The 20,305-nt window shown below is 37.8% G+C and overlaps 2 protein-coding genes across 6 annotated transcripts in view; one reads left to right on the top strand and one right to left on the bottom strand.

Moving 5' to 3' along the window:
* Positions 1-8,729, top strand: part of thoc2 (THO complex 2) — a 29,731-nt gene extending 21,002 nt beyond the window's left edge. The window contains exons 29-39 of one of the 3 annotated variants that reach the window (XM_038707620.1): positions 607-782; positions 1,209-1,311; positions 1,548-1,933; positions 2,232-2,290; positions 3,813-3,848; positions 5,923-6,054; positions 6,285-6,351; positions 6,459-6,604; positions 6,840-6,916; positions 7,718-7,764; positions 7,858-8,729. In XM_038707620.1, the coding sequence (XP_038563548.1) occupies positions 607-782; positions 1,209-1,311; positions 1,548-1,933; positions 2,232-2,290; positions 3,813-3,848; positions 5,923-6,054; positions 6,285-6,351; positions 6,459-6,604; positions 6,840-6,916; positions 7,718-7,745 (1,210 nt within the window). In that variant the 3' untranslated portion in view covers positions 7,746-7,764; positions 7,858-8,729. Of the gene's footprint in view, positions 1-606; positions 783-1,208; positions 1,312-1,547; positions 1,934-2,231; positions 2,291-3,812; positions 3,849-5,922; positions 6,055-6,284; positions 6,352-6,458; positions 6,605-6,839 lie in introns of all 3 variants that reach the window. The other 2 variants (XM_038707619.1, XM_038707621.1) reach the window with 2 other exon arrangements.
* A 1,624-nt stretch (positions 8,730-10,353) lies between these two features.
* gria3a (glutamate receptor, ionotropic, AMPA 3a) overlaps positions 10,354-20,305 on the bottom strand; it is a 72,810-nt gene continuing 62,858 nt past the window's right edge. The window contains exons 14-16 of one of the 3 annotated variants that reach the window (XM_038709341.1): positions 19,862-19,976; positions 12,075-12,323; positions 10,354-11,838 (exon numbers count right to left, since the gene is read on the bottom strand). In XM_038709341.1, coding sequence (XP_038565269.1) covers positions 12,078-12,323; positions 19,862-19,976 — 361 coding nt within the window. In that variant the 3' untranslated portion in view covers positions 10,354-11,838; positions 12,075-12,077. Of the gene's footprint in view, positions 11,839-12,074; positions 12,324-13,507; positions 19,977-20,305 lie in introns of those variants that run through there. The other 2 variants (XM_038709342.1, XR_005443132.1) reach the window with 2 other exon arrangements.

Raw genomic sequence — 20,305 nt, 5'->3', positions numbered from 1 at the left:
ATAGTATGTGAAGTGTGGTAATAAAACAGACACATGGGGAGATTGGGCCCTGAAGAAAGAGTAGTGTGTGTTATCTAATTTGTTGAATCTATACATGTTTTATTTTAACATCTTGCCAGTCCTAGATACCTAGGAGTGGCAAATGAGGACTGTAACGCAGAGGTTTGAGCTTTGTTATGGAAAGGATTGGTTAGACAGGATGTTTTTTGTAAGATGGCCAGTGCATTATATTTTTAGCTCTAGAGTGGACATGGTAGCCATATTAAAATGAAGTATTAATAAGGCTCCCATGTATCAAGTGACTGTAATTTACAGGCCACTGTAAATTGGTAGAACCTGAGATTCAGTCATTCACATCTGCTAAACAGCACACAACACAGATTTCTGAAAACATTCTGGGACAAACTATTTTCTTGTTTGTACTGAAGAGGAGATCTTGATTTCATTTACAAGATTATTTATAGCTGAGTATGCCTGGGTTAATATTGCAGAGAAATCTGCCTCAGTCTCGGACTGAAAGTTATATATTTTCTACAGCGTGTGACACTCAGAAGTTCTTTTGAGGTTTTGTTTCTGCCTTGTGCAAACCTTTTATGCATCTTACAGTTATTCAGGTCGGTTGAAAAGCCAGAAGGTGCACATGGTCCCTGAAAATGAGTTTCACCACAAGGAGCAGCCAGCCCGCAGTGCCACCCCTGCCAGTCAGCAGAACGGCCCCGGCAGCACAGGCAAGCCTGCCACCAGCACAAGCAAGACAGAGGAGGGGACGTCAGAGGATGGTGGTGAGTGATTAGAAACATGGCAAAGCTGTGCTGAATGTTAGTTCACAAGTAAGAAACCAGGTACATTGTGTTCTACCAGATCTAGCTTAGTGTTGCATTTACCACTGCTGAATCATTCTGTTTCAGATTTGTCGTTTCATTACATCTGATAAATATTAAAAATAAATTGTCATTTATCTGCAATATTATTTCCCCCCAAAAGCATCAGAGCAACAAAAATATAAAAATAAATAGTAATAAAATAGTGTGAATGTCATAAATCTTAAACATTTTGAACTCTTCAGTTTGCAACAGCATACTGTATAAACTGTATGTTTCTGTCGGTACTTGTTTTACACCCAACAGGTGCTACAGATCCTGAAATACATGTCAGTAAAATTAATAAATCCTGTGCTCATACAATTTTTGCTGTTTGTTTTTTTGCAGATCGGGGCAAAGATAAATCTCAGGGGACCACCAAGCCAGTGAACAAAGCCAACAGTGCAGCGGCCAAAGTGACCACCAGCAACGGGAACGGTGCTCTCAACAGGTATGTCTTAACTTGGTGTCACAGCAGTTCTTAGCACAAACAAAGCTTCAAAATGCATCAAAACTTACTGCACATACTTGACATTGTGTCCAGCTACACCTCTAGTTGGTATTGTCTGTAAGTTGTGTGATACAATAGCTCAGAAGGAATATAATATTGTATTAGGATCAGCTGAATGTTGTGTGAAACATTTTTGAATAAAGGAAAATTGCAAACACAAATTCATCCTGTTGCAGCACCAAAGCCACTAAAGAACGGGACGACAAAGAGAAGAGCGGGAAGGAGAAAAAAGAGAAGAAGGAAAAGACACCGGGCAGCACTCCTGAGACAAAGGTGGAGAACCGTCGGGAGAAGCAGAGAGACGAGAGAGCGGGGAAGGAGGAGCGGGTGGCACGTGAGGGTAAGGAGAAGACCCCCAAGGCAGACAGGGAGAAAGTAAAGGCCGAGGAGAAGAGCATCAAAGACGACAAGGCCAAAGCTGGCAATGGGGAGCCAGTGGAGGTGTCCAGGGAGCGCGACGCCATCAAGGAGACCAAGAGCAAGGAGAAAGGAGACAGGAGCGCTGTGGCCGGGTCCCTCAAGTCACCAGTTCCCAGATCAGAGTCAGCCGAATCTGAGAGGGGTAAGGAGCCTTTCTGTTTGTCTGTTAGGCTGCTGTTTTCTCCACACAGCTCCTAAATTGTATGGAAATGTTGGACTCCACTGTCAGATCACATACCCTGTCTGTATCAGACTTTGTCCTGTTCTTGTTTTACAATATTAAATTACTGTAATTAAGATTTTAAGGAGTAAGTTGGAATAAGAATTTTCCCGCCCCTTGTAGCATGCCTGTCACTAATGAATGGATTCACAAAATTTGTTCTTGAAGGCTGATTGTTCAGCTCTATTAAACACACATGTCCTTCTTCTTGTCTTTACAGATCACAAAAGACGAAAGCTCGACAGTCACTCTTCTCCATCCCACTCCTCGTCTGTTAAGGTTAGTATGGCTTGAGGAAGGCTGTGCCCGTTTCTTCTCTATCTGCCGGAGCGTTCCCTGCCGTTGCACATTCCAGCTGCCCTGAAGATCACCAAGGGGAGTTGTCGTACATGCAGGCATGGCATCTGGAAATCTCAACCAAATCCATGGGAGTTGGAAAGCATTCCATGGACATCAGCATAATATTTTGCAGAATTGGGAGAAAAACCCTCAAGGACTTAGCCAAGAGAATATTGTATATATTGAGTATTTTCATATTGAAATATTAATCTATTTTCATAATAATGAAAGCAGTCAGTGTGCCTTGGGAAGAAAGTTTTTTTTTTTTAAGCATTTCTATATTCCTTGTGGATTTTTGCTTTTGAGAATTGATGACCATCTGAAGTAAAATGGCTTGCCAAATCAAGAGCTTTCACCTTTTCCAATGGCGAAAGTTTTTTTTTTGTTTGTTTTTTTGCAACACCAAGAGCAGTGTTTCACTACTTGGTGCCCAAGATTATTTTCCCCGTGTTTTTTGTGAGCTGAGAAGATTCCCTGGTTTAAAGTGATGTAAAGTATTTTACTTTCCCCTCAACGTGCCCGGATCCAGCACAGAGTTGGATGATGTCCAGCAAACCTCTCTGCTGCGGCTGAGTCCCTTCTATCTCCGTTTGTTGAAACGGCCTGCATGCAGCCTTCACGTCACCTGACGCGCGTCCAATGAGACCTGCTGGCCCCTACAGCGCTATCCCCAGAACTACCAGTCATCAGCATCAACCGTCTTCTACTACCTCCTGGCAAGCATTCAATGGGAAATCAGAGCCACCAGCAACCAAGATCAGCGGAGAAAATGAATGTCGCAGTGTTGAATCAGCCAAAAATGCAGAGGAAAATAAGCCGGGCCCTACAAAGAGAGAGAGGGAGGGAAAGAGTGGGCGAAGCCTGAATCGTCTGCAGCGTTGCCCAAACCGCTGGAAGCTTGTGATAGGTCTTTATTTTACCCTTCCACCAGAGAAATAGGCTCCGTGTGTCTTATCCATTCCTGAACTGTAAGTGACAGCAACAGTTACCTATGTAGGGATGCAGTCAAGCACATAAGAATTCATTGATTTGTCTTACACACACAGGCACACACACAGGCGCACACACACACATTTACAGCACTTGCACTTTAGGTGTATTGAATACCAGCAGCGCTGTAGGACTTTTCTATTATGCAGCCTGAAATTGCAGACATGTCTGTAGTTATATGACTATTAGTTATTTAATATATGCTCAGGGTTTTTTATTTTTAGTATTGGCATTCCAGATGTTGAGCCTATGAACTCTCCTATGTAATAACCTTGTCAAAGCCTTAGTCCTTGAAGGTCAGAGGTCAAGGGAGAAGTATGCTGTTGGTCCGGCCAGCCCCGTCTCCCCACCCCACCCCCCCCACCCCCACCCCACCCCCCACCCCTTCTTCCAACTCTACTGCTGTCTGACAACCTCCTCCCAACCCCCCACCCCCTCCCAGCTCATCTGTCATCTCCATTCATCCCTACAGGACAATAGCAACGAACCCAAGGAGTCCACATCCAAGGTTTGAACTGACTCCTTTCTGATTGTATTTTCCTCATTGAGGTGTCAAAAATGTGTACAGCTGCTGACAGAAAATAACTCATTTTAGATGTCTGTGATTTTCTCCATATATGTGTTTTCTGTATTCTCACACTTAATAATAAGGAAAGTAGTAGTAATTCATGCGTTACCAATGTTTATAAAATCCATAACAGTGTATTAATTGGTATATTCTGGCCACTTGGAGGCAGCGGATCAAGCTAAAAACAGTAAATAAGACAATATTCAGTGTCTGCTTAGTTTTTTGTTTTTTTTTACGAATTTTCAAGAAAAATATCTCATTAGCTGTAAGACGCTCCAGGTCTTCTTTTCTGTGCTGGGCAGGTAGTGTTCAGTCAGGCAGCTAACAGCTGCCTCCTGCAGATGGAAATTAGGTTGATGAGAGAGGACTTTCTTTAACAATCAGTTAAGAGGCCAAAAGTCTCTGTAGGACTGAGTAGGTTACAGTCAGGTGATAATCTTGGTTTGTCAATATAAGAATCCCCTTTCACATAGCACATAGTTATTTTATTGATTTTAATCTTTTAAGAAATATTGGGCAATTCTTATAGTTAACTGGTCACTTGATAAGATAAATTCAGAAAAAATAATTACAGTCCATTTAGACCCAATTTGAAAAATGCTGAAAGGTGTAGCATAAACACCAAACAGCTGTGGGTCTCTTCAAGTTTTGTTTGTCCCAATGTTCACTCACATTGGATGTAATCGGGTTTTTTGACATTAATGAACAGAAAAGTTATAAATCTCGACTAACCTAAATTATGTTAAAATAATAATTTCAGCATCAGCATTCTCCACCTCAAGCTAATATTTAGTAGACACAGGGCTAGAATTGCTGCCTCTCATTGGAAATGTTTGTATCATCTGCACTCTGCACTTCATCCTGTTAATCAGTGTCAACATTACTGTCTCTGTGATTCAGCATTACAAGACAATAACATATGAAGTCCTAGCAGGTTGGATGCTGTAAAAACTGTCAGGGTAAAAACTTGACTAAAATGTCTTTGTGTGTCACTGAATGCATTCTGTTTATTATGGAAAACATCCCACTCACTGAACAGCCTGCACCTGCTTAGGACCATATTTATTGTAATACATCACTTATTTCCACATCAACTCTTTTGCAAAAACAACTATATATGCCCTCTATGGTAACACTTTACTCTAAGTCCCCCATATAACATATAATCTGAAAACAAATGTTATGTTCTTTAGCAGTGTTTGACTATATTGTATATTCATTATCTGTTTATACACAGGCCTCCACTTCTGTTGACAACAGGAGGAGTTATAGTGATTATTCATCAATAATAAGCTACATTATAGTGTGTCAAACATTGTGTTGAATGTTTATATACTGCTTATTAATGCTAGATAAGGAGACTTACACTAAAGTGTTGCCCACTGTATTTTGTAATACATTATGGAGAATATTTCCAGTTAATTTCAACATGAGCCAAGAATTACAGTTTTGGGGTCTGTTACCTATTTCACTGGGAGCAAACCCTAATCTGCTAGTTACCAATGGATTTTACTTAATACATGTTGTGATAATTGCTAAATCATATTGGTTTGAACACACGGATCTGCAGCAAGTGTCATGTCCTTTAAGGCTTTTTTGGCATTGGAAACAGCTGAGTCAGGTGTTTTTTAAAGAGGTACTCCTGTACCTTTTTAAGATGTGATGTAATGAATCAAATACCATAACCAACTCCCAGTCTGAGCACCATTAGCTGTGCATGATGATGACATTTCCTTCCTTGAAAAACAGCTCATATGCTTGAAATGTATTTGGCAGATTCACATGCGGTGGTTTTTCCAAGTATTTTAAATCTCAGTAATGCATACGAATAGAAATATGATTGCTAGTCAATATTTTGAAATTATTAGATCATCATGGGGTAACTAAGAGTCACCCTTGTTATGTAACTAATGTGGGTTATTTATTTGTATCCACACTCCATGTGAAGGCACCCCTGACAACATTAAAATATTATTGTTTGTCTTGTTCTGTTCATATATAATTATCTTTGCAGCACCACGTCAACTACAATTCAGTAGCCCGGTCCAAGAGCAGAGAGAGGGAGATGGAGAAGAAAGATACAGACAGCACACAAGGCCGATCCAAAGAGAAGAAGGAAGAAAAGGATCGTAAAGAAAGGAAAAGAGTCAGTATTCAACAAGGCGCTGCACTTTGTCACATTGTTTGGGAAAGGTCATCATTGTGTAATATAAGTGTATTTACCTTTTGATCTAAAGTTTGCCAGTGTCCATTAGTTGAGACTACGAGTAGCAACAAGGGATAGGTTAAATGTTTTCACAAATGGAGGCTATTGTTGGTAAATGCTTGACCAACAACTCTCAGTAAATTAATTCTCTTGTGTTGTTTCTCTTTTAGGACCATGCTGTCAATGACCGCGAGGCGAGCCAAGAAACCAAACGTAAAAAGGATGAGAATGGAACCAGTACGTTTGTTCTTGACAAATCTGAAGTAGCCATTTCCCCAGAAAGTACAGTGCACAAAGTGCAACAAAAAATGAAACCCCACGCTAACTAAATCTTCTCTTCCCAGATTCTTCCAAAAACAGCAAGAGCACAAGTCCTACCTGTGACTCCCCACTTTCGGCTGAAAAAGAGAAGAGCAAAAGATCCAAATCGTCCAGCAAAGAGAAGGCAGAGTCTGTGAAACCTGAGCGAACGTCCTCTGGAGGCAAAAAGGTCACCTCAGCTCGTCTCCCCTCCACCAGTGTCTCACTCTCTCCTGATCTGTTTCTAGAGCACATGATCTTTTAATTCATGAACTTGTAGTGTTAATGCCCCTCGTCTAAGGAGCTTTTTCAGTATGCATTTCAATTTCTCAATAAAAGATTTATTTGCTAAATATTCACGTAGCTTTCTTTCCATTCCTACTGATCTGTTTCAATTCATGCGTCTTTGTGTTCTTGTGCTACAGGAGTCCAGACACGATAAGGAGAAATCTGAAAAGAAAGAGAAGAGGGAAAGCAGCGGAGGAAAGGAAGAGAAAAAGCAATATCCTTAAACGTGCCACCTAAATTATAATTATGGGCGTATTTTGTACTGTCAGGTGTGAATATTTTGGTATTTAAAGGTGTGGAGTCTTTCTAAAATTGTAGTTTTTTTAACATCACTGCTTCACCAAATCAACTCCAGGCACCTCCTTTGCTCAGGGCCACATTTGGCCCTCATTGACGGATGAATTGGCTTGTTTTAAAATGATGCAAACATTTGTGCTCCTGTTCACCAGTCTTTTAACATGTGCTTACTACAGCCACTCACTGCACTCAATTTGTTTCCAATTTGTGTCCACTATGAGAGAATTACCTCCATTTATATCTGTTATGTGTCACCAAATACACTCAGATGCAATAACTGTAGATACCAACCATTTTCATGTCAACATAATTAGTGCACTAATCCTCAGCCAATAACCATTCAACTTTTCTCATTTTAGCTCTTAACTGCAGGCTAATTCTGTGTTCAGCCCACTCTGACACGAGCTAAACTGATCATGTGCTCTTTAACTGGGAACTCATTAAAGCATGCACTCTTATACACTAGCAATCTTCAGGGGAGTGGATGAAGTTCTTGTCATTTCCTGTGATTGGGGAGGGGGGACTCATTCATATCAATATTTTGGGGACTCCGAATCTACAACCTGTCACAATCCCACAGTTAGACAATGAAAAAGAGGCCTGGATGCTCGGAGGCTCACCTGCTATGACAAAACCGTTGTTTTTGGCAGTCAGTAATTTAAGTACTTGTCAGCATTTCAGTCTTTGATTAATTTCCCATTTCCCTTAACAATCATACTCATAAATCCTCTGACAAGCACAGATAATGTGCACTAATCATTGAAGGTAAGACACTTTCAACTTCTTTGTAAACATCTCTCAATACAACATCTTTGTGGGCAGTTTTTCATATATTTTCTCGCCTCCGCTCCACAGCAGAACTGGAGAAGCTGTGTTTTTTCTTTATCTGCAAGACATCTGAAACTCCCCCTGTGCTACGTTAGTAACTCGTACTCTCATTTCTGCCTGTTGTTTTGCTGTAAACCCCCCCCCACCACCACCACCACCTTCCAAGTGTTAGCTGTAGTTATCTCAATTTACAGATCACCTCATTATTTTTCTATTTCAATATACAGCAAACCTTTTCTTCTTTTTTATTATTCATATGGGCACAGTGTGCTGCTCTAATCACATTGTTGTTGTTCTAATTAGTAAAGTGGTTACTGTATGAAATGATCTCATCTGGTCATGGATTCAATAATCTCATGCTTGAAAATGTGTTTTTTTGTATGTTGTCAGGCTTAGCTTTATGCTCGTTTTATTGGAGTTAACATGCTTTCCATACTCACTTACCTCATATCCTTTTTGAGATACTTAGATACATTTTATTTATTTATCTCTATCTTTTAATCCAAGTAAGACAGTAGGCGTAAGTGAGGAAAATGATTATAGGACCAGTTTGTATATTGTGTACAATAATAAAGAGAGTAACATGAAATTCACATCATGTTATTTCTTCTTTTGTTTTTTGATGTCCCCTACTGTCCTTTTGTGATTTTGTGTTAATCAGGTTTTTACATAATTTATAAAAAAAAAATGCCATTTCAACCTTCATTCAAATGTAGAATTGTAAAAAAAACAAAATAATAAAAAAAAAATCACACACAAATTCTCAAACTCTGTACTCCAAATACAACTGTTTCAAAATGACTTTTGGAGATTTTATCTGCTGTACTCAATGAGTGTAAGCTTTATTTTTTTTTTTTTAAACAGAAAAACAATAAATACGTTTTCCTAGTGTGTCACTTTGATATGGTCTCTACCTTTTGTTTCTTTTCTTCTCCACAAACAGAAAGCTTATTATCCACATAAGTTATTCAGCAGCTGTGGAAACTGGGTTTGAATTTTACTCTCTGTACCTCAGATATAGGATGGTAGAAATTGTGTCATCCCTCAGTTGTCATGTAGTTTGTAGTGTAGTCTGATCCAGAACACTGAAATACATTTATGTGACGAGTCTTATAGGCCTAGCTTGACACTTGACTGGAACCTTTTTAATATGGTTGAATTAAAAGACTGGTAATTTAGTTTGTCATTAACTGTCCTTCCTACAGCAGGTTTTCTTCACCTCCCTGATGTCAAACCTAATATGATTAATTTTAATATGTATGTATTTTATGGATCCCAGTTTCTTAAAAGTTTCCAAAAAGGAACAGTAAAGTCAGGAAAATTTCTGAAAGAAACTAATTTAGTTATCATTGTTTGGAATAATGTGCACCAGTTAATTTCAAGGAACTGCTTGCATAACCTATAGTCTTACTATCAGCGGTGTAAGCATTCAAATGTAAAATGTGTCTATTGACAAGCATTTAACTTAGCAAATGTGGCGAATGTAACCTGTAATACATTTTTCCTTTGTCAGTCATAAAGGTATATTAGCAGATCTTCCAACACCTGTTTATGAATTCAGCACAACCATCTAAATGCAAATGACTCTGATTTTTCCAGCAATTTGTACCAAATGTACCAGAAAATGACTAGGAAATTATTGGACCTTTTAGAATGTAGTGTAGAATAAAGTGCACAAAGTACATGCTTAAAATAAAATCCCCCTTTACCCCCTAAAATATGAAACCCATTGATGCCAGGTACAGAAAAGAAAATTTATCTATATGAAGGAAATTCTCTGAAGGCAGCAGGTGTCCCTTCCATCTGCAGTCTCTAATTTGAATGATATTGCACACTGGTAACTCAGAATTACAAACCAGATCTGATGGTTACATTTCTAACGAAATTATACTTGAACATAACTTGATACTACTGACCATGTTTTAAATTATTTCAATCATTTTATTAATGGCAACACTATGGTATTTAAGTGCAGATGGTTATTGTATAGATCATAGTGACATAAAATGACACGTAAAAAACATGGTTACCCTCAGACCTTCAACATGTCCAGAAAAGTGAATTCAACTTTAAAAAAGACATCATCTGCTCTTGGCAGGATATTGGAGTTGCTGTATTCTGAATCAGAAATTATTTATTCATAAATGAAACTGCACATCCCCTGGCAGCATTAAATTTACTCAGAGGAAAATTGTCCACGGGATTAAAAATGTCAGTGTTTCATGATGGGAATCATTTTTGGCTTAGTAAATTAATTTAGATTAACCATAATTAATTTTGCCTTCATCATGTAGACCTTTTTTTTTTTTCTTTTCTTGGCACAAATGGGTTTCCATACTAACATGACTCAAGATGATTGGGAAGAGAAATATCCTGGTTGTCTGTTAAACTCTGTAATAAGACTCATTCTTCTGATTGACCATAGATTTTTTTTTTCTTTTTCTTTTTTTTTTTGTCACGGGTAAAAATTATCCAACATTTGGTGATTGTTCTTTTTACATGTAAAAAAGATGGACATCAAAAAGATGAATATAAACCTGCTTTTATTAAGGAAATGTAATAAAATCCTTTGTACATGACCTCCCCACAGAGGTTCATTGTGTCCATACATGCAACTCACATGGCTGAGGTACCATTACAAATGACCTGGAAAAACTAAAACCAAACTGGATCAAATGTCGTTATCGGACACTAACTAAGCCAGGGTTCCATTTCGAGTTGCATTTTGGTCAAACTATCACCAAATTCACATGCACTTTATCTGGGGAGAAAAAGGATGAGAAAGTCTGATATACTAAACAAATGTAGGCGTACATGGTTTGTAGCGTTTGTAGGTTGTTGTTTTTTTCTTTAGTTTATAAAAACGTTCACTTATACAAACAGACACATGTTTCATTTGTAGCTCTTTCCTCAATGTACAGCTTACCAGCTCACCTTCTGCATAATGCATAGACACAGAAAGCTTATCACAACCAAAGAAGCTATGGTGTGTTATCATTTACCAAAAATGTAGAGATTCACAGCTGCAGATACTGCATTTACATGAGAACAGCTTCTAAGTGTGTACAAAGTGTAAACCATAAGCTCAGTTAAACCGTTTGAATATGCTGATACATAAAAAGGGGTCCCTCTCCTAGTCCCTATGGATTTATAATGCGTTTGATTTCAACAATATGGCACTAAGTGATTAAAAGCGGACCTCATTTAAAAAATAAATAAATAAAATGTCTTGTTTCAAAATAGTGGCAGTAGAAACAAATGCAGTCTTACATGGTTGATTGAAAAGATGCATCTAAGTGAATGCAGTCAGTTGTATATGATGTCCAACAGGCTTTGAAAATAACACCACCTAAGCGTTTTCAGATGACCACTAGTTTCATATTATTGAGTAAAAACTGGGGTACAACGTTGTCAGTTTAATTGATGCTTACCCTATTGATTGATGCTTGTCCTAAATATCATGAAACTAAAAATAGTCTTATAGTAAAACAAGAAATTTACTTTACTTCACTAAATATAACATTTATCCAACTGAAGATTTCACCACAAAAATATGTCTGTAAAAGATTCAAATGACTTAATAAGTACTCCAGGATGTTCTGATTGCAAATCATGGCTTTTTTTTTTTCTTCTTCAAAATAGAAAACAACTGAACAACAGTTCATCTAATTGTCATTTGAAGCAATGTTCTGCCGTAGTTCCACATTATTTTTTTCAAGTGAATTAAATTTGAATTGCATTGCAATGACGCCAAAATGCTCCATAAGGCACTACAAGAGGCAAATCTCATGTTTCCAGAAGCAAAGGTCCTGTTGCGTCATTGCCCTCTGTTAGTGTGACAGGCCTCACAACCCATAATGAGCACTTGTTGACTTGTTGACTTGTAGGCTTGGGTCCAAGCTGATGACAAAGAAGGCTGTGGCCTCCAGGATGCCAGCCTCAGGGTGTCGGGGTCACACAGAGTGGCTGTTTCCATCCAGACGCTCCAGCGGGAATCGACACGTTTCACCTCTGCAAAGCCAAGAGATGTGCAAAGGATAAGGATCAAATGAAGTAACTAAAATATTCAGCTGCCACTACAGCATAAAATCATTAAATAAAACACACACAAGTAAAATAAACAATAGAACGTTTGGGTTGAATTAACTTAAAGTTAATAAAAACTTAAATATTCCAGTAAATTCCTGTATTGTGTTTTACTTTATGTTTACACTTACACAGCATGGAAGCAACAACAAAAGACGTACCCTCTAGATTTTAACACTCTCTGTCCCGTACACGTTGTAGCCTTCACGGTACGTGGCAAAATTCTGGGTGTTTGCCGGAGGGGCTGGCTTAAAGTTTTGGGAATTCTTTGCCAGCTTCAGTTTTTTAGTTTCTTGCCGTGACTTATAGCAGAACTCTATCAAAGCCACAGTCATAGCCAGGCCAAGCCCCCCAACCAGAATATAGAAGACTCCTGCCACGTTGCTCAGGCTTAGTGCACTTGTCTTGTCCTGGGGGAGGTAAAGACCACCGTTAAGACTTTTTTAAACTGGCACTCTGAGGCTGACCTCAAACAACATTAACACCCACACCAACACAAATCCTATATGTACATCCTGCTGGGCTATGACTACACAGTAACTCTGAGGAGGTTGATAAATGTGCCTACAAAACCCTCTGAGAAATATATGCCTGATTTAGCCTACAAGAGAGATACACTGGAACAACTTAAATGCACCTAATTCCTCCTCTCAGGTCACTTCTACTCTACTGAGCTGGGAAGGTGAATGTAGAGAGAGTTGCCATCTTTCCTGCTTTATGGTCTCTTTACGAGACCACGTCTAGCGGAAGGCGGTCGTGGTCGTACAGGTCTACAGATTAAACCCTTGATTCACTATCATAGCTGCTCAACTTCAACACATTGCATTTGTACAATCAAAGTGGCAAGCTGTGGATGAACTGAACCATTTTGCTGCTATTAAAAGCCAAACAGTAATATTGAAATTAATTTATGTGAGATTTACCATTTGCATTCTGACCAGGGGGATATTTTGGAGCCTTAAAGGTAGTAAAAATTTTTTACCTTAAGAAAATCACTTAACTGGCTCATAAAGTTCTTTATATTAATAAAAGAAAAAATGTTCCTTACTGTGACACTCCATCTATGAGACATGACTGTTAAATATCATTTGACCACTTTGTGCTCAGATGGTATTTAAAGGTCAGTTTGGACAGTCAGAATAAGGATGCCCTTGGGGAACTAGACAGTCATATGGGAATTGCTCTACGCAGTTTGCATACAAATGATGAAGACCACCAATAAACTAAATTTCAATAAAAGTTTGGATGACAAAATAGCAGTATAATGGTTTCAATTCTATGATTCAACTTTTCAAAAATTTAATGGTATGAATAAAAAATAGTGTGTGATCATGCTGCAATTTTACAAATCTGGGATTGTCTATATCGTACAGTAGTAATGGAGTCATGTTAATGTAATGAATCATGATCAGAGTGTGAATAAATTATGTGTAAAGTGAATCTATTTTTTAATGGTTTACACAAGCACGTTTTCAGATATGTGTCGTGTCCTGATTAACATGTCTGAGAGAATGTGTGCTTTAGATGTTTGCATATGAACAGTTAAGTCAAAATGCATTTTGCAATCAGTATAAAAAGACCTGCAGCGACTGACCTTACTTCCAGAGTCCTTGGTTCCACATTCACCCTTATCGTACCACCATTTGTTTTTCAGCTTGTCTAAGATGCCTTGTTCACTGAGTTTCAATACTGCAAGGTTTACAGGAGTTCTTCACGTGGGAAATAACATAAATAACATTATATTATGTTATTTTATGTTATTCAACTTTTTTAACTACTTTATACTGTGCAAAGCGATAGAGTAGGGTCCTGGCCAACACATCACAGATAGCAAGCAACACTACAGTATATATGTATATATATAAATATATGATCTTTCATAATCCATGACTACCCTAGCATGCCAGACCCCACCTATATCGCTTTGAGTAATCGGCACACACTGATCACAATGAAGAGAAAAGATTTGAACTTGCAGAATAAAGCAGCTGCTGCATAGCTTTAACAGAATGAAAGAAAACAGAGGTAGTAATTGCTGAGGGCACTTTTTTTTGTTGCTATGGGCAGCCTTTTTGATGTTTAGCAAGGTGGATCTAACAGGAACCCTTTCTTGACTAACAGACAAAACACAGCAGTTCAATTTCAATGACAGTTATTAGAGGCTAATGTCTCACAAAATCACCCCTCTAAATCTGTGTTCCCACACGGAGAAACATCTGTGCCAATCAGAAGAGCAGACGTGTTGATTTATAGGCCTGCTTCCAAACGTATGAATCAAATCGGAAGTGATCTGAGTTTATGTTTTTGAATCATTACCAACCAGTTGAGGTCAAGGAAAATGAGTTGAAGGAGTCTCTAAAGACACCACATCCCTGATGAGAAGAGTCATAGTTTGGGGGTTTTGTTTTGCAAGACATTGTGCTTGATTTCCTTGACTGACAGATTTCCAGGCTTATTTCCTTTCAGAAAAAAGATCAGTGTTTGTAATCCAACATTATTAAATATATTGTATTCACCACTGTATTCTTTGTTAAAGTGAATACATAGAAGGAATGTTTTCTGATTATTTATACAAAAATAAATGAATCAAAGAATGCATGCATGATGTTAAGTGGATGGCCTGCAGTCCTGTTCTCCAGTCAGAGCTCTTTGAAAGGCAAGTTATGATGACAAGGACAAATAGCAACTTGGATACATGAATTCAAATGCAACAACAAACTAGAATTGACACTCCTGCACCAACAATCACGCCAGCGGGCCAAATTCTAAATCGTTTTTTTTTTTTTTCCTCTGATGCAGACTCATCTGTTTCACTACTTTATGTCTTTTGTTGGCAGAGGGGCAGAGAAACATTCGAACACGGACTTTAAACTAAGTGGTTGTTACACTTTATAAATCAATTTAGATGCAGTGAAGATCCTACATACGGTGATCTGTAATGGCATTATTTGTACAATGACACATTCTGAATGCTTAAGCTCTGAGGTCTTTTGATGCTTTTTAGAGACACAATGAGGATGATTTGGCTAAAAATTTACAATTTTTCATTTTAACTGTGTTCTTGGAATATCACATTCATTACAATAAAGTGTGGCTACAGTAACTGATTCGGTGTCAAATTTACATTCCTGCACTTTGATTCCTCCATTTAAGAACTTTTAGTCACATAAAAACAACTACAGCTAATTAAGGTCATGACCCTGTCCCACAGAATTGCGATAGGATGATCTACTCTGACTCTACTGACTTGCCTTTTCTCTTGTTATTAATTATAAATCTACATTTTTTTCAGCTCCAAGCAAACAAAATGGGTGAACTGCAACAATCTGCTTGTCATCAGATGAAGACCCAGGGCTCGGACACACCACCAGGTGGTGGCCATGGACTTTTAAATAATATTTGAAGTGCACGTTCCAGGTTCACATGTTAAAATATTTCGCTGTATATTTTCTTATGTGAAAAACCTCAATAAAAAGTTAAGTTTAATCATTATCAGTATACTGTAATTCTATATTCATATACTGTAATTCTACGGATAGAAACAGATTATAGCAATAGGAAGCACACGTTTTACACTGGGAACTTCTGGACTTAACTGATAATTGAATGTGGATGAAATTACATTTAGTCATAAAAGATTTTACATCATAATTCAAAGGGTGCAGCTCTAAATAACAGTCATCATCCCTGCTGGAGCCTTACAGAGAAATCAAAGGGACTTCAGAGGTGAAAAGGGCCACTTGTTCAAGACAAACAATGTGGGTAGTGGAGAGAAAAAGGAAAAAATGACATCCGTTTCCTTTCCGACTCCCTAAGCACCTTGGGTTTGTATTTTTTTTTGCCCCAGGGACACAAAATCACAGCATTAAACTAATTTTGCTCTGTCGCCAGTTGCAGTGTGGTCTGTAAAGGTGAATGACTCCACATGACATTTACTGTCAAAGAGAAAAGCACTGTGAGCTGTCCCAAACCTCTGATGTAATATCAGTTCACAGCTCTGCGGAAAGTGAACTCAAACAGATAAAAACAAACAGGTGATTTATCAGCCCTGGCTTGACTCACATTTACCAGGATCTGAACTCAAAAGAAAGCAAAAACCAAGAATTATAATAATGCACTGTCGCTACGGCTACTATTTGAATTGCTACAGCACCTTTTTACAAATACAACATATTATGAAATGTAGCGAGCAAAAACAAGTTATGAGATGCAGTAACACTAAAACTGAACTGTTGAATTAGGCCCACTGAGCAAAATCTACGTTATACTGGAAGTACTGGAAGTCACATACAGCATATATGCGCTTGCCAAGACAATTTACTGTAAGCCTCATTTCTGTTTTCTATGGTTCATAGGTTTTATAGTTTTTGCCAAGAACAAATTATTTTATATTAATCAAACAATAAATGCATAAAAAATTTAAATCAAATATATAAATATAAATACATACAAATATATGTATTAATAAATGATTAATTCAATTATTGTAAACTAATTATTGTTTTTTTAGATATTGAAACATTGCACAGCCCACCTACTCACCGGGCCACTATGCACTTGCGCATTTTAAAATGTATACATTTATATGTATATTTATTCTTCTTATCTTTCATGTTTCCTTTTTTAATTCTTATTTTTCCACCGTGCATTTCACTGCACATATATGAGCATGTGACAAACCTTTTTGCTCTGATCTTGAATCTGTTTCACTGAAAATAATTCAGTGCCTCCTTCTGAATGCCTACATCTTAAAAATGTAGCTTTAACTCAAATCTTAATATTAAATATTAAAAATCATAATTAGTAAGTATAATGTATTATACTATAGTCACTGTTCAAGACATAAAAACATAAAAACACACACATTTTATGTTATATAAATATTAGTCACCAGCACCAGAATACAACAGATCCTCTGTCTTCTCTCACTTCTGCATTCTCTCTGGTGACTGATTATGTAAAGGCTCGTTAATTTTGCATTCAGTTGACAGGTCACATTTCATTTAAATCTGCCTTTAAATAATGTGATTTTTCTCCTGAAAGCAAAGAGATGTATCTGCCTCTAACAATCTAAAGTACCTTGATTCTCTCGAGGACTAAAGCTCCTCAGAGGGCACGAGGGAAATGTTTTAATGTTACTCATTTTGAACACTTTAAAAACACTTTTACATTATGAAATGTGATTTCTATTGCTTTAAACCTAATTGTTTTTTCTCAGGCTGGTTGTTGCCAGCATCTCAAACTTTAATAACATTTTTGTGTTAAAAGGAGTATGAATCCAACCGTCGGATTAAGTACAGGGGGTGGACAGAATATCATGAACACCTGTGCAATCTATTGCAATGCAGTGCAACAGCTAGTGCTATAAATCTTACATTTGTGAAGTTTAATAATTCATGTTGAGGCTATGTCAGAGTGGTATTGATTCACCTCTATAGTAATTTTGGGGGTCATAGCTTGTGTTGTTGTATTATTACCTCACATCTTATGAGACCTACAAGCTTCACAAAGATAGTATTTATTGTTGTATTGGATTCGATACATTGTACGGGTGTTCCTTTTATTGTGTCCACCCCCTGTACCTGTCTGAGTCAGTTGGACTTAACCTCCGCTCCCTCTGATTCAAGTCACATCAGAACTTTACCCTTCAGTCTGTCTGCAAAACAAGAAACCAGTATCTAAAAAAAAATTCATGAGCACACAGAATAACAAACATTAAAAACCCATGCACAGTACTGACTCTCATGGCCAAATGGATCACATACTGTATGATGTCAAATTAAATGAACATTACACAGTATAAACTACAAACTACCTATAAGGATGTAAAATGTGATTTAACATTCTGTCTCAAGTTTTGTTTGGTTCATGTGAGCATGTAAAAATAAAAACAGTAAAGTATCTCTATTGATTTCTAGTATATATAAAGGTAAATGCTGAATTTAACTTCAGCAGCCGAATGGCAATATTTCATTGATGTTGTGATGTTTTGGCGTGTATTTTACCAGTGGTAGTTACATACAACATATTTTCTTCTCCTTGTTAAATTACCCACACATGCATTTCTGAAAGTGAAATAAGGACAAAGAAATGTGGCAGTCTGATGTGATAGTGTTACACTGATCATCTACTCTCTTTTCTAATCTGAGGGGTCGAGGCAAATTGCCAGCGAGAGGAGACGGCTTCTTTGTGTTATCCCACTGGTAGTATCCATATCCTGCTCACTCAGGAATGGATGACTCGAGTCAATAACAGCAAAGTTTGCTTTGTCTCTTCTCTCACATTATGCCAACCAAGTGTACTGTGGTCAAGATGAAAGCTGAAGAGCAGAGACAGACAGTCGGGCTCTTACTGCGCCCTGGCGTCTGAAACACAAGATCAGGGGCCTCATTTAAAGAAAGGTTGTACAACAGATTTGATTGAAAAAAAAAATCCTCATCAGAAAGAAAGATCCCAGCTCTTCTGCAGTGCTGAGCATGCTGCACAGCTCTACAAAAGTGAGACTGTGTACTTTTCAATGAAGAACTAACACATTCTTCATCTTACAAATAAATTAAGAAGCAATAAATCTCAGCCCTGCTTTAGTATTCAGTTTGCTGCTACAGTCTTTCATGACCTGCTATGACCAGTAGCTAATAGTGGCTAACATTTGCTAACTTCCTTATATATTTTTTGTATATAAACGTATTTTTTACCAACTTGTGTGTAAATAATAGTTCAACCTCTTTGTACAGCTTTGTTGTATTTGTATTAGCTGTATGTCTATTTCTATTTTCCTGTAAATTGTTCTAGATGCGAGTAAATCTAGACCACCTTAAAATAAAACCGCTTTTCTTAACTCAAAATCCTTGTGCGTGTACACATACTGGCCAATAAATCTGAATCTGATTCTTCTACTGTTAGCTAATTTTAAAGTGCAGATATTGTGACTGACTGTATGACTCTTCTCTACTTGTGCTACTGACACACTATGTTTTAGCATCTCAAAGATAAACATTTAAGTGGTTCCATCACAAAATTAAAACAAGAAGTAAACTCACCAGAAAATTCAATGTGCCATTGTCCTGTAATTGCCATGTGTGGCCACAATGGCCACTGTTTATCAAAAAGTTGCATAGTCTCACCTTAAGATTTGAATGCTTCTTCACTCATTTGTATATCTTTGTGTATTTGTACATCAACTTTATGCTCATTATGAAAAATTATCTGAATGTGAGATTCAGATCAAATCTACTTGTACAAATGGGGCCCCTGGTCATATCTTAGACTCTACTACTGCAGGGTTTACCAGGTCAGGGTGGCCATGGATAGACTTTGACTGGCCTTGGGTCAAGACCAACCAAAGGTTTCTGTCAGTCTTACGCTGGATTTTGGTGAGAGGATGTTGGACAAAAAGGTTTGGACCGTTAGTTGTCACTCTGTCATTAGAATTCTCACGTTTGCCTGCGATGCTTAGTCCCCTCAAGACAACGCTGTCCCCCGTGCCTGCCCTAACACCCAGGCGGCAGATTGGAGAGTGCATATATTGATTGTGAAATGAGATTTGATCTTCGCTTTAATCCTTCTGGCATTAGTCTGAATGCTACATTTAAAGATACAAAGCTTTCATGTTGGCCTGTAGATATAAAAAAACAGGGAAAGATGGTTTCTGTCTTTCATAACTACAGGCCAAAAGCATAGAAACAACTACTTTGTCAATATAAAATCAAACACTTAATAATTAGTTTTCGGATCTTCTTCTGTCCTTCTTCTGTACTTTGGTTGGTTTCACATCATTGGGCTTTTTTTCCCTCCATTAGCCAAGTAAAGGGTTCCCAGTTGATCACAGTTACACTATAAAAATGGAAAAACAAACAGATATTTTCTGCCCAAAGACTAAAGTCAGTGACGACAGCCTTGCCGATTACTCTGTTCTAGGATACCCGACTTTGGTGACATTGAGGCTGACCTTAGAGTCACCTCCCCCGCTGCCGCACTCTCCCTTGTCGTACCACCATTTGTTTTTCAATTTGTCCAAGAGGCCTTGCTCATTCAGTTTTAACACTGCCAGGTTAACAGCATTTCTTGAAACGATAAAACATAACTTGTAAGAAAATGAACAGGTCCGTGAGAAATCTAATATAGAATATTAGTAAAGAAATAGTGATAAATATCATTGGTTCATAAGGGGAGCACGGGAGGGACAAATTGGTAAAGAATTTCACTGGTGTGGAAGGGTAAGAAGCATTTTTTACAGCAAAGAAAATGTTAAATATTAGAGAGGTGGCATGGAGGGTTACATTGCTTGTAACTGAAGTGTGCGGGATGGGGACATTCTGTCATTGTTGAATTAGAAATAAGAACATCCAGCATGCAGCTTAACATTCATCACAACTGACAGACCAGCATTTTA

The sequence above is a fragment of the Micropterus salmoides genome, unplaced genomic scaffold (assembly GCF_014851395.1).
Source record: "Micropterus salmoides isolate LMB-PRFRI ecotype aquatic unplaced genomic scaffold, ASM1485139v1 Ms_hic_scaffold_9, whole genome shotgun sequence".
In the NCBI taxonomy this organism is placed as follows: domain Eukaryota; kingdom Metazoa; phylum Chordata; class Actinopteri; order Centrarchiformes; family Centrarchidae; genus Micropterus; species Micropterus salmoides.
This window is presented reverse-complemented; position numbering and strand designations above follow the sequence as displayed.